The sequence below is a fragment of the Lepidochelys kempii genome, chromosome 15 (assembly GCF_965140265.1).
Source record: "Lepidochelys kempii isolate rLepKem1 chromosome 15, rLepKem1.hap2, whole genome shotgun sequence".
In the NCBI taxonomy this organism is placed as follows: domain Eukaryota; kingdom Metazoa; phylum Chordata; order Testudines; family Cheloniidae; genus Lepidochelys; species Lepidochelys kempii.
Genome location: NC_133270.1, coordinates 1,018,948 through 1,032,119, shown reverse-complemented (window position 1 = coordinate 1,032,119; position 13,172 = coordinate 1,018,948). Strand labels below are relative to the sequence as shown.

The 13,172-nt window shown below is 57.3% G+C and overlaps 2 protein-coding genes across 24 annotated transcripts in view; one reads left to right on the top strand and one right to left on the bottom strand.

The window, feature by feature from the left end:
• The window catches only part of LOC140898958 (acyl-CoA dehydrogenase family member 11-like), a 30,152-nt gene extending 20,285 nt beyond the window's left edge, over window positions 1-9,867 (bottom strand). For 5 of the 6 annotated variants that reach the window (XR_012155159.1, XR_012155160.1, XM_073313603.1 and 2 more), the window contains exons 1-3: window positions 9,028-9,474; window positions 2,342-2,574; window positions 1,510-1,609 (exon numbers count right to left, since the gene is read on the bottom strand). Coding sequence is in view for 4 of the 6 variants with exons in the window: in XM_073313603.1 (XP_073169704.1) it covers window positions 1,510-1,609; window positions 2,342-2,574; window positions 9,028-9,330 (636 nt within the window). In the remaining 2 variants the exon portion in view is untranslated. Of the gene's footprint in view, window positions 1-1,509; window positions 1,610-2,341; window positions 2,575-9,027; window positions 9,475-9,761 lie in introns of those variants that run through there. The other variant, XM_073313605.1, reaches the window with a different exon arrangement.
• Window positions 9,868-10,569: 702 nt separating this feature from the next.
• The window catches only part of HORMAD2 (HORMA domain containing 2), a 107,831-nt gene continuing 105,228 nt past the window's right edge, over window positions 10,570-13,172 (top strand). For all 18 annotated transcript variants that reach the window (XR_012155165.1, XR_012155162.1, XR_012155166.1 and 15 more), the window contains exon 1: window positions 10,570-10,653. The gene's annotated coding sequence lies outside the window, so the exon portion shown is untranslated. The remainder of the gene's footprint in view (window positions 10,654-13,172) is intronic.

The following is a 13,172-nucleotide window of genomic DNA, read 5'->3' as shown; positions in this document are numbered from 1 at the left end:
ACCTGGCCAAATCCTCAGCCCTGGGAAGTCAATGGAGCTCAGCTAATTACACCAGTTGAGGATCTGGCCATGGCGTTTAGCACCCACTTTGCACAAGTGTAAGTGACTGAACAAGGTGTAAGGAAATGGAGAATCAGGCATTTGTGGCCTTGAAGTGAAAGTACCTGGAAGGCCATTTATTGTAATTATTTATTATTTGCATTACAGTAACAGCTAGAACAGTGTGGGTCCCAGGCCCCACACTGCTCCCGGAAGCGGCCAGCGTGCCCCACAGCCCTGGGAGCTGGGGATGGGGGGTGTCTCCCTCAGCACGCTACTCCTGCCTGCAAGCACCGCCCCTGTAGCTCCCATTGGCTGGGAATGGGGAGCTGTGGTGGTGGTGCTTGCAGAGAGGGGCCGCGCGTGGAGCCATGTGCCGCCTGCCCCCTCCCAGGGGCCACAGGGGCGTGTTGGCCCCTTCCGGGCGCGACGTGGGGCCGGGGTAGGGAGAGAGCCTGACTTAGCCTTGCTGCACTGCCGGAGGTAAATGCTGCCCAGCAGGAGGCTGCGCCCCAACCCCCAGCCCTGAGCCCCCTCCTGGAGCCAGCACCCCAAATCCTCTCCTGCACCCCAAACTCCTTCCTGCACCCCAAACCCCAGCCCTGACCCCCCTCCCAGAGCCAGCACCCTGTACCCCCTCTTGCACCCCAACACTCTGCCCCAGCCCAGAGCCCTCTCCTGCACCCAAACTCCCTCCCAGAGCTTGCACCCCTGATCCCCTCCTGCACCTCAACCCCCTGCCCCAGGCTCAGCCCAGAGCCCCCTTCCACACTGCGAATCCCTCGGCCCCAGCCCAGAGCCCGCACCCCCTCCCAAACCCTTACCCCAGCCCGGTGAAAGTGGGGGAGAGTGAGTGACGGGAGGGGGGGAATGGAGTGCATGGGGCGGGGCTTTGGGGAAGGGGTGGGGCCTCGGGGAAGGGGCGGGGTAGATTCTGGGTTGCCCTTAAATTCCAAAAGTGATCTTGGGCATAAAAAGGTTGGAGACCACTGAGCTAGAGGCTTCGTCGGAGAGCAGAACCCCACTGTGCTCTGTGCTGAATTCAAATGTAGTACGGGCACTTCTCGGCACAACGAGCTTGAAATCTCACTAGACAGGACACCAATGACTCATCTACGCAAGAAACTTGCATCAGTGCAGCTGCACTGCTGCCGTGCTCTCCCAGGGACATGCACTGCCCACACTGGACGCAGGCCGGCGTGACTACAGCATGCGGGGGGGATCAATCACACCCGTGAGGGATGTGGGGACACCAATGGCCCTTTGTAGTGTAGACCAACGCTGAGGCACAGAACAGGGAACTGACTTACTCAGAACCACCGAACAGGTCTGTGGCAGAGCCAGGAACAGAACCCAGCTCTTCTGGATCTCGTCCAGCACCCTAGCCACGATGCCATGCTGCCTCTGCAACAAATGTAGACACCTGCAATGAAGTAGCCTGTGCTGATGAGTGACTGGCTGTGTTCTTACCTCCATGACTTTAGCTGCTCCATCAGTCATGGCCAGTGGGCAGGTAAAGAGGCCAGCGGAGGGCGCGTATAAGTACAGCTTGGCAACCTGGTACACACGGCTACCGAAGAAAGAGATCAGGAATGAACATGCCGCACAGCAATTCAGCCGTAGTGAGGAGGAAGGTTCCCGGTTTGGAGAGAGAAGTGGGTGCAGCCATAAAAACTGGAGAGTATCAGGACCACCCAGCTCTGTGAGTAGAAGAGGAACAGTCTCCAATCCAAACCAGTCTATGGCAGGGTAGGAACCGGAGTCCTGGCCCAAGGGCTAGTAGAACCAGGACACAAATGAGCCCCAGGCTTGTGCCCTGGTAGGCAGCATGCAGGGAGTGCAGTTCTAGAGCACGGTAATAACTGAGAGCTCTCTCTTGGGGCTGGAGCTCCTCAAAATTGCTGGTGAGCCAGATCCAGCCCTGTGTTATTCCAGTTTTATGTCAGGGTATTCCAGTGCAGTGTATGTGTGTGACAAGCTGGAGTGAGTGGGTGAGTTAGGCCCCCAGAGTGATGAAGGAACATGGTGACATGTTAGAAGATTATGAAAAATTATAGGCAGTGAGGACTGATTAATGATGATGTGGTGTGTTACAGTGGGCAGAAACACTGCTGTTCTTTCCAGTGGGGTAGGGGTGAGTTTGCCTATATAGCATTTATTACCCATGAGAAGACGGGGGACCCAATCCCGCGATGTGCTGAACATCAACTTTTGAGGCTTAACCTGCACCATGCACAGGATTGGGCCCTGGACGATGCACATGCCTGAGCCTGTGTAGTGGTTTTGATACCCATGTGGTTACCTCCAGTTGGAGTATCTCCTCTCGTAGGCCTCAGCAATCAGCCCCTCCTCTGCTGCAATCTCCTTCATCCTCTTCCAGGCTGGGCAAGTGACAATGTGGTCCACACGCCGCCCCCAAGCATCATAGTGCTGCAGTGCAGGAGGATTCAACTCGCACTCATGCCCCAGACCGTCAATCTCGGCTGCCACACGGGCCCCAAACCTCTCCAGATCCAGACTCACCTTCTCCAGCACCTGCAAGGCAGCACCGAGGAGACCTCAGAACACACTCGGTGGGGTGAGGAACCTGCAGGCAGTCCCTGAAATGTCCGTCAAGGCAAAGGATGGACCCTGTTCCTGGATGGCACTAACCATCTCTTTGCCCACCCTGTCCCCTCTGGGCTGCTCCTTCGGTGGCATCTCTTATGAGTTGGGACAGCAGCCTCCCCCTTAGCCTGGGATCAGAGGGTCACTCCGCTGTCACGCTGCCTCCACATTCTCCTCTCCTTTTGCAAAGCAAATCACCCACGGCCACCCCTCTGGATTTTCCAGACGGCAACAGAAATTTAACGTCCACCAGACCCTGAGAGAGCAGCACACAGGCACTCATTTACTGATAACAGGGACACTAGCGGGAGAGTCTGCCAGAGCCATCTGGAGAGGAAGGAGTAATGACCACTCCATTCGATGAGGAAAGGAAGATGGCTCAGTAGTTTGGGCCCTAGCCTGGGACTTGGGGAACCCAGGGTCCATTCTCTGCTCCGCCAGCGACTCCCTGTGTGGACCTGGACAAGTCACTTCTCTCTGGGCCTCAGTTCCTATCTATAACATGTGATCAGGATGCCCTATCTCCCAGAAGTGTAGTGAGGCTAAGTACTGCCAAGCTTGTGAGACACGCTGGTACTAGGTAACAGGGGCCATAGAAGTAGCTAAGACTTCTTCCTGCTAAGAGCTGATCTTTTCTGTACTCCTAACCATGACACCTGACACTGCCCTTGCAGGGATCTCTCTTCCCTCCAATATGGGGCAAGGCTCTTTTATCAGAAGGGACATAGTTATGGAGATGAAGTTCCTGAGGCCTGACACTACACAGGCTCTGCTGCTGTGACGCATGGCCAGAAAGGGTTAAGCGTCCTGCAAAATAAATGACTCAAATGCAACACTTAAAGCCATATGGGAAGAGAATGTTTGTGGTTTTGTATATTTAAACATATATGAGGTAGTGGTCAACAATATAATCAACAGTCCCTGTCTATGCTGTATTCTGTTAATTCAGAGATCAAAAGAAAATCCTAGCATTTAAATGAATTGTAAACATAGGAAATCGCTGTATTCATCTCTCTTCAAAGTTTATAGCAAATCATCAGTGAATGGTGGAAAAAACAGGCAATTGCCTTATGTTAATCTGTGTGAATAATTAACGACGATGCTTAGGACATGAGGGCCTGTTGTTCCCCGAGGGACTCCAACCTGTCAAAGGCAGCTTGAAATTGTATAAAATATCCTTGGGTCCCAATCCTTTTTATCTCAGATCTGCTTAAACTTCATCAGGGGAAGTTTGAGTCGCAAGATGAGATCCCAGTTATGCTGGTACATCCTGGATATGATATTGGACATTGGACTATAACCTATGGACTAAATTCTAAAAGAACTCTTTGCAACTACAAAGCTCACCATCCCTGCTATAATTCTGAACCTCAAGAAATGAACTCATGTCTGTATGTTATATTGATCTTTTAACCAACACTCTCTCTCTTTCCTTTTTTAATAAATTTTAGTTTAGTTAATAAGAATTGGCTGTAAGCGTGTATTTGGATAAGATCTGGAATATTCATTAATCTGGGAGATAATGTGTCTGATCCTTTGGGATTGGTAGAACCTTTTTATATGACGAAATAAGATTTTCATCAATTTTCATCCTGTCTGACTTGGGTAACTAGGTGGAGGCCTGAGGCTGGGTCACTTTAAGGGAACTGTGTTTTGGACTTTGAGTGACCAGAAAGGTATAACAGAAACTGTTTAGTGCTGGCTTGGTAAATCTAAGTATGAAGATTTCCACCAGCTTTGGAGTTCTCTGCCCCATTCTTTGCAGTTCACCCTAATAGAGTGACCTCGGCTGGCTCCCCTGGGCATCCAGTCACAGCAGCCTCCGTAACAGCAGGGCTCCCTAGTGCAGATGCAGTGTATGCTGACAGAAGGAAGAATTCTGCCAGCACCATCTCTCTGAACAACATTAGCTATGTCAGCACAGATGTGTATAAACTGGGGTTTTGTAAGCAGAGTTATATCAGCTGGGGGAGAAGGGAGGGTGTTAAACATCCCTGCCCAACTTCACTAAGGTGACAAAACTTTACAGCGTAGACCTGACTTTAGTTGCTGGGCCGGAGTAGAGAGATTATAAGACATCCTCCCATTGGATGTTGATGAAATACAAACATTACATTTTCCTTTCCTTGGTACCAAAGTACATATTGTCTTTTCATTAAAAAACACCCTATATGATCACCTTCTTTCTCATTTTTCCTTTCAAACTGGATAACCAGGATACAATATATATTTTCCAGTTAACTCTTTGAATACTCCATCCTTCATATCAACCAGTTTTCTCCCAGGCTACCCCATCCTAAAAGATCAAGCTGTGTGCCCGGGGGATCAGGGAAGAGCTAACACCTCCTGGCGGTCTGTGTATCAATCCCACAGTGGTGAGGCAAGGGTTAAGGAGCTGCTCTGGACACCGGAAGTCACGCCCCCTCGCCTCGGCTGGGCAGGCTCCCAGGGGCGGGAGCATTTGAAAAGGAGCAACTCCATTCCCTCTCGCCGGACCAAGGAGGAGAGCAGCCGGGTGCAGCAACCTCCTGCTGAGAAGCCGCTGGGACGGAGCCTCCTAGCCAAGTCGCTGGAAGCCCATCAGCTGTAGGAGCCAAGGGTGACAACTTGCTATCACTAGGGGAAGGGGCTCCAGAGAAGCCAGGAGAGATCCCAAGACACTGTGACCCCAATGGAAGTACAGAGATCAGGGACAGGAAGTAACTTGGAGGTGTAAATAAGGGTACCAGACCCTAGGCCACAGATATGGTCTACGTTAGAACCCAGTGGAGTAGGGTGAGCCTGGGTTCCCCTAGCCCCCTGCCTTGGGACTATGGCCGCTAGGCAGAGTGGATTTTGACTCTTGCCTTTGGGCAATGCTACCGGGGACTATAGCCACTAGGCAGAGTGGCCCTGGACACTTGCCACTAGGTGGTACTGCCAGCTTAGGGCACCCAGTCAGCCCCTGACAAGGGCCTCGTAGGGCCAGGTGGCTTCCATGACCCCAAAACAGACCTGTGCCTTACAGGCACAGTCTAAGAGTCCAAGTTGCATGTGCTTAACTGTTCTGGAATTTTCCCTGAAAATGCAAGAGCCCCGGGGCCTCCCGACCTGTTAATCTCAGTCGAGAAGCAGAGCATGACCTCAGTAGGTAAGTCTCCAAACGGTGCCAGGCGTCTAACTAGGCAGGGACTTTGGAAGTGTAAGCAGAGTCAAGATGAGCTCTACCCTGACATCTGGTGGTGAGTCATGGTGGGTTGTGGAAAAGAACTTTAGGGGCTGAACTCATTTGCATAGGCACACCCACCCTGCATAGATGGTCACTTTGGCTGCTGTAGGAGCCCCAGTTTCTCTGTTATTGGGTCAGGAATAAACTGTTATTATCCTGATTATGTGAATCAAGGACAGTGGAACTGTACTTGGCCTTTTGTTATGATGGAGGGACTCACCATCAACTATGCAGCACTCGCTAGGCAAGGGTCATGGGTTCCAAAACCCAGTGAATAGAGAGAGGCATTAATACTTGGTAGCATGGGCCTCATGCTAATTGCATTTTCTCCTTTCTCCACTGTAGAATATCAGAGCTAATTTTGATTCCATTAGGAGTCTAGTTACAGGCTGCTGAGCTGAATTCACTTTGGGCTAATGGTGCACCAGCACTGAGGCTCCCCTACTACAAGCTGAAATCATAAAAGAGCTAAAAGAGGTGAAATCACTGAGTGTTGTGTTAAGTAGTGGGGGAGTCTGAAGATATATTGCGGAGCAGTTTGTGGGACGGTTGGCAGAGCAGAGCAGCTCTTGGAGCAGAGCAGTTTGTGGGATGCCTGGAGCGGCTCATGGTGATGGCTGGCAGAGAGGAGCAATGCGTGGAACGGCTGGTGGAGCGGAGCAGAGCCCCATGGAGAGGTGGGGCAATCAGCTTTGGACCACATAAGGTGCCTCTTAACACCCGCCCCCCCATCTCCACCCAGGTTGGGAGGTAAAGCTCTGTAGTTAAACTTTCGAACTCTGGTGCTGCACTGACCAGGGACAAAGACTTTTGGGGTGTTGGACTTTTGGGACTTTGGGTGATTTTGGGTTGCTGGACTCAAGAACCCAAGGGAAAAGTCACGCCCCAATTTGCTTGGGGTGGGTTTTTTGCTCATGGGTTGTGTTATGAATCCTGTTGGTGGTGTTTCCCCAACATAATGCCACATTGTTTCTCTCTGTTATTAAAAGGCTTTGCTACACTCAGACTCTGTGCTTGCGAGAGGGGAAGTATTGCCTTTTGGAGGTGACCACCAGCGGGGGTGGTATATATTTGTCCCAGGTCACTGGGTGGGGGCTCGAGACAGTTTTGCATTGTGTTATTGGAATGGAACCCCTGGATACTGAACCCGGCCCTTGTTGCTACCAACGCTGATGGGCAGAAGGGTTACAGAGGTAAAACATGATCATGAGCTTGCAACAAACCCAGAGTGCTGTGCTTTGTTCACCTCCAAGCAAAGTGTCCCCACCCTCCAGGACGGGAGAGACTGGCAACCTGCCTGGTAATTCACACGCACTCCAAATGGACCTGCCACAATTACCTTTGTAATTCAGGATGTTGCCCAAGAGTTCTAATAGGCGTGTTGCCTACCACCTGGTAGAAAGAGATCACTGTCCCTGCATTTGTGACCACAGAACATAACATCCCAGCAGCATCTTAATGGTGCTCTTCCACTAGGATCATCCACGAACCATCTAGTCCAAAGCAGAATTCGCTAACTGCCATGCAGCCTCATTCAGTGCTTAACTGTATTCAGTGCTCGGATAGCCCAGTGGTCGGTGTATTAGAAATGTTTTAACACAGAGATGATAGAGAGATGATCCCTTACGCTACAGGGCATTTTACAGAGAGATGGAGGAGTTCCATCTCTTTCAGTGATGGGGAAGCTCAGCAATGCAGAAACCAAGTGTACACAAATCTGTATTATCACTTCTACAGTCAGACCTGTTTCCACCACTAGAAACAGAAGACGCTTCCTGTAGGATTCATACAGGGTTCATGCGCTTGGCAACATTCAGGGCACACCCGGAGTGTTGTATAGGAGCTGTGCACACACAGCTCCTCTCAAGGGCATGAACCTTGGAATCTCGCCCAGATGACATGAACCGTGGGAAGCCTCCCAGGACTGGGCTCAAGGCCCGAGAGCAAGGAATGTGGTAGATAGAAATTGGTAAATAAGAATGTTAAACAAAGCCAGTGTATTCCTTTTATCTGTTGGAGAATGTAATGCGCGGGGGGAGAGAAAAAGAACAAAGGAGAGGGTGGAAAGCTGACAGGCAGAAGTCCATTGGCAGACCAGCTTGCTTGCTTGCTTAAAGCTTTGTGCTGTCTTGTCACTGAACCGCAACAGCTTCCCTAGAGGGAGATGGGCTCCCCCAGCACCAAAAATAACCACACATAGGAACAGAGGAGCGGCAGAGCCGGAAGAGTACCCAGAAGTTACCTACTACAGAACAGGCCCAACAAAGAAAATAACAGAACGCCACTAGCCATTACCTTCAGCCCCCAACGAAAACCTCTCCAACGCATCATCAAGGATCTACAACCTATCCTGAAGGACGACCCATCACTCTCACAGATCTTGGGAGACAGGCCAGTCCTCGCTTACAGACAGCCCCCCAACCTGAAGCAAATACTCACCAGCAACCACACACCACACAACAGAACCACTAACCCAGGAACCTATCCTTGCAACAAAGCCCGTTGCCAACTGTGTCCGCATATCTATGCAGGGGACACCATCACAGGGCCAAATCACATCAGCCACACTATCAGAGGCTCGTTCACCTGCGCATCTACCAAGGTTATATATGCCATCATGTGCCAGCAATGCCCCTCTGCCAGGTACATTGGTCAAACTGGACAGTCCCTACGTAAAAGAATAAATGGACACAAATCAGACGTCAAGAATTATAACGTTCAAAAACCAGTTGGAGAACACTTCAATCTCTCTGGTCACTCAATCACAGACCTAAAAGTTGCAATTCTTCAACAAAAAAACTTCAAAAACAGACTCCAATGAGAGACTGCTGAATTGGAATAAATTTGCAAACTGGATACAATTAACTTAGGCTTGAATAGAGACTGGGAGTGGCTAGGTCATTACACAAATTGAATCTATTTCCCCATGTTAAGTATCCTGAGCAGGAAAGCTGGAAAAATGTGTATAGTGGGGGTGTGAAAGGTATTGAACCAAACTGTAAACCCTGAATATAACGGAAACCACTTCAAGCCAGTGGGTGGAGCAGCACCCCCAGCACTGCTAATTTCAGCACCTATACTCTGCGACGATACCGAGAGCCTGAAAAAGTGTCCACAATCTCAGCAACAGGGGGTTGTGCTGCGCACACAACACATACACACACAGGTCAAACCTGGGGTGGCAGGCGTGTTTTCAAGTAACGCTGAAGGAAAGCATCTTCTAGGTACTGATTTCCAATCCTGGGCTGCTCTTGGAAAAAGGTCCCAATTTCAGTCCTGGCAAATGGCACCTTCAGCTCTTGCAAGGTGCATTTGTCCCAGGTCTCAACTTTCTGACTCTGACCCGCCGACATCTTGGTTCCTCTACAGCTCAGCTTTGGGCACCGAGGCAGGAGGCAGCCCAGCTTCCACCGCTTGTGATTGGTGCCAGAGCTCCACGTAGATAAATGACTGACACGCCTGACCCTGCAGAACATGACAGGGGGTTAGTCCAATTGCTGGTGTTCAGAACTGCCCTGGGTTCAATCCTCAGTCCACGACTGTGTCTGTGTTTAATCGCAGGAGCCCTTCAGTAGCTCAGAAAGCAACTCAAGGAACTCTTCTTGTTTCCCCTCCCTCTGGGGCTGAGGTTCCAGCAGCCACTGGCTGCCAAGTGGAGCAAAGGTCCGGGAGGGAGGAGAGAGAAGCACCAATAAGAGTGCATGTGGGCAACATTTATGCTGGCTCTTCTTGCCTGTCTGTCAAACCACTGATTTGAACCCGCCTATTTGTGACACTCCCAGAGCTGGGGACTAGGGAGAACAGGATGTGATGTGACAGTCTGCAAGTAATAACGCAAAGTGCACACAATTAGAGAGACGAGGAGGGGAAATACCACCACCACCACTGTACTGAACCAAAAACCCACCCTCAGCGTGAACTCGTTCCCAGGCTCGTTGGCCTGTTTCTCGGGGCTGGGGCGGGCGCCCGGGCGTTTGCATCTTTCCCTGGGGCCAGTTGCGCATCTGGGCATGAAGCTGATGAGCCCACCCGGACTTCAGGCCGCAGGGAAAGGCCTCGAGCGCCTTCCCCCTTTACCCGTCCTCCGGCCCAGGGGTCTGGACGGGTCAGCCAGGAAACAGGACAGCAACAACGTGCCTCGACGGTGGCGTCGGCGGCTCCAGCCCCGAGCTCGAAGTCACAGCCGGGCTGCGAGAGGGCAGGCGAGCAGCCAGAGCCAGCGGCCACCGGAGCAGGGGGTGAGGGACGAAGCTGGGCCCAAGGGCGCCGCACCCAGCCCGTCCCAGCGCTTCCCAGGCCAGGCGCCCCAGGGGCTGCTGCGGGGCTGCTGGGCAGACGGGGCGGAGGCCCGGGGCCAGGGCTCGAACCCTCCCCCATTTCACCCCCTTTGTGGCGGGGTGCGGGTAAGGAACCGCAGGCGGACTCAGGGCGCCCTGGGGTCCGAGGCAGGGCGGCGCCCGGAGCGGGAGCCCTGGGAGGCTGCTTCTGCCCGCGCCCCCGGGGAGCCGGGCCGCTGCCTGCCGGCCGGGGCCGACCCTGCTGAGGGGGCGGGTGCAGGGCGCAGCGCGCGCCGCGCGGGAAACCGAGACCGAGCGCGGGGCGCTGGGGGGGAGGGGGCGGGGCCTGAGCGCGGGGCGCTGGGGGGAGGGGGCGGGGCCTGAGCGCGAGGCTCTGAAGGGGGCGGGGCCTCAGAGCGGGGCGGGGCCTGGGCGCGGGGAGCTGGGGGCGGGGTGTGGGGCCAGGCGGGCTCCGCTCTTGCTCGGTGGATCGCGGGGCGGCGCAAGGCTCCTGAGTCCCTGGTGAGGTACCGGCTGCGGGAGGGGCCTGGGTCATCGAGACCGCCCCCCCCAGAGCCTGAGGGGGCGGCATCCCCCTGATCCCCGTCAGCCCCACCCCAACTCTGAGGGGCGGTGTCCCCCGGATCCCCCTCAGCGTCCCCCCCCAAACCACGCTCTGAGGGGCGGCGTCCCCCGGATCCCCCTCAGCGTCCCCCCCCAAACCACGCTCTGGGGGGGGCGGCGTCCCCCGGATCCCCCTCAGCCTCCCCCCCCCAAACCACGCTCTCGGGGGGGGGCGGCGTCCCCCGGATCCCCCTCAGCCTCCCCCCCAAACCACGCTCTGGGGGGGGCGGCGTCCCCCGGATCCCCCTCAGCCTCCCCCCCCAAACCACGCTCTCGGGGGGGGCGGCGTCCCCCGGATCCCCCTCAGCCTCCCCCCCCCAAACCACGCTCTGGGGGGGGGCGGCGTCCCCCGGATCCCCCTCAGCCTCCCCCCCCAAACCACGCTCTCGGGGGGGGCGGCGTCCCCCGGATCCCCCTCAGCCTCCCCCCCCCCAAACCACGCTCTGGGGGGGGCGGCGTCCCCCGGATCCCCTTCAGCCTCCCCCCCCAAACCACGCTCTGAGGGGGCGGCGTCCCCCGGATGCCCCTCAGCCTCCCCCCCCCAAACCACGCTCTGAGGGGGCGGCGTCCCCCGGATGCCCCTCAGCCTCCCCCCCCCAAACCACGCTCTGAGGGGGCGGCGTCCCCCGGATCCCCCTCAGCCTCCCCCCCCAAACCAAGCTTTGGGGGGGGCGGCGTCCCCCGGATCCCCCTCAGCCTCCCCCCCCAAACCATGCTCTGGGGGGGGCGGCGTCCCCCGGATCCCCCTCAGCCTCCCCCCGCCAAACCACGCTCTCGGGGGGGGCGGCGTCCCCCGGATCCCCCTCAGCCTCCCCCCCCCCCAAACCACGCTCTGGGGGGGGGCGGCGTCCCCCGGATCCCCCTCAGCCTCCCTCCCCAACCATGCTGTGAGGGGGTGGCGTCCCCCGGATCCCCCTCAGCCTCCCCCCCCAAACCACGCTCTGAGGGGGCGGCGTCCCCCGGATCCCCCTCAGCCTCCCTCCCCAACCATGCTGTGAGGGGGTGGCGTCCCCCGGATCCCCCTCAGCCTCCCCCCCCAAACCACGCTCTGAGGGGGCGGCGTCCCCCGGATCCCCCTCAGTCTCCCCCCCCCAAAACCACGCTCTGAGGGGGCGGCGTCCCCCGGATCCCCCTCAGCCTCCCCCCCCCAAACCACGCTCTGAGGGGGCGGCGTCCCCCGGATCCCCCTCAGCCTCCCCCCCCCCAAACCACGCTCTGAGGGGGCGGCGTCCCCCGGATCCCCCTCAGCCTCCCCCCCCAAACCACGCTCTGAGGGGGCGGCGTCCCCCGGATCCCCCTCAGCCTCCCCCCCCAAACCACGCTCTGGGGGGGCGGTGTCCCCCGGATCCCCCTCAGCCTCCCCCCCCAAACCACGCTCTGGGGGGGGCGGCGTCCCCCCGGATCCCCCTCAGCCTCCCCCCCCAAACCACGCTCTGAGAGGGCGGTGTCCCCCGGATCCCCCCTCAGCGTCCCCCCCCCAAACCACGCTCTGAGGGGGCGGCGTCCCCCGGATCCCCCTCAGCCTCCCCCCCCAACCAAGCTTTGGGGGGGGCGGCGTCCCCCGGATCCCCCTCAGCCTCCCCCCCCAAATCACGCTCTGGGGGGGGCGGCGTCCCCCGGATGGGGGCGGCGTCCCCCGGATCCCCTTCAGCCTCCCCCCCCAAACCACGCACTGAGGGGGCGGCGTCCCCCGGATGCCCCTCAGCCTCCCCCCCCAAACCACGCTCTGAGGGGGCGGCGTCCCCCGGATCCCCCTCAGCCTCCCCCCCCCAAACCACGCTCTGAGGGGGCGGCGTCCCCCGGATCCCCCTCAGCCTCCCCCCCAAACCACGCTCTGAGGGGGCGGCGTCCCCCGGATCCCCCTCAGCCTCCCCCCCCAAACCATGCTCTGGGGGGAGTGGCGTCCCCCGGATCCCCCTCAGCCTCCCCCCCCAACCAAGCTTTGGGGGGGGGCGGCGTCCCACAGATCCCCCTCAGCCTCCCCCCCCAACCAAGCTTTGGGGGGGGCGGCGTCCCACGGATCCCCCTCAGCCTCCCCCCCCCAAACCACGCTCTGGGGGGGGGCGGCGTCCCCCGGATCCCCCTCAGCCTCCCCCCGCCAAACCACGCTCTCGGGGGGGGCGGCGTCCCCCGGATCCCCCTCAGCCTCCCCCCCCCCAAACCACGCTCTGGGGGGGGCGGCGTCCCCCGGATCCCCCTCAGCCTCCCTCCCCAACCATGCTGTGAGGGGGCGGCGTCCCCCGGATCCCCCTCAGCCTCCCCCCCCAAACCACGCTCTGAGGGGGCGGCGTCCCCCGGATCCCCCTCAGCCTCCCCCCCCCAAACCACGCTCTGAGGGGGCGGCGTCCCCCGGATCCCCCTCAGCCTCCCCCCCCCAAACCACGCTCTGAGGGGGCGGCGTCCCCCGGATCCCCCTC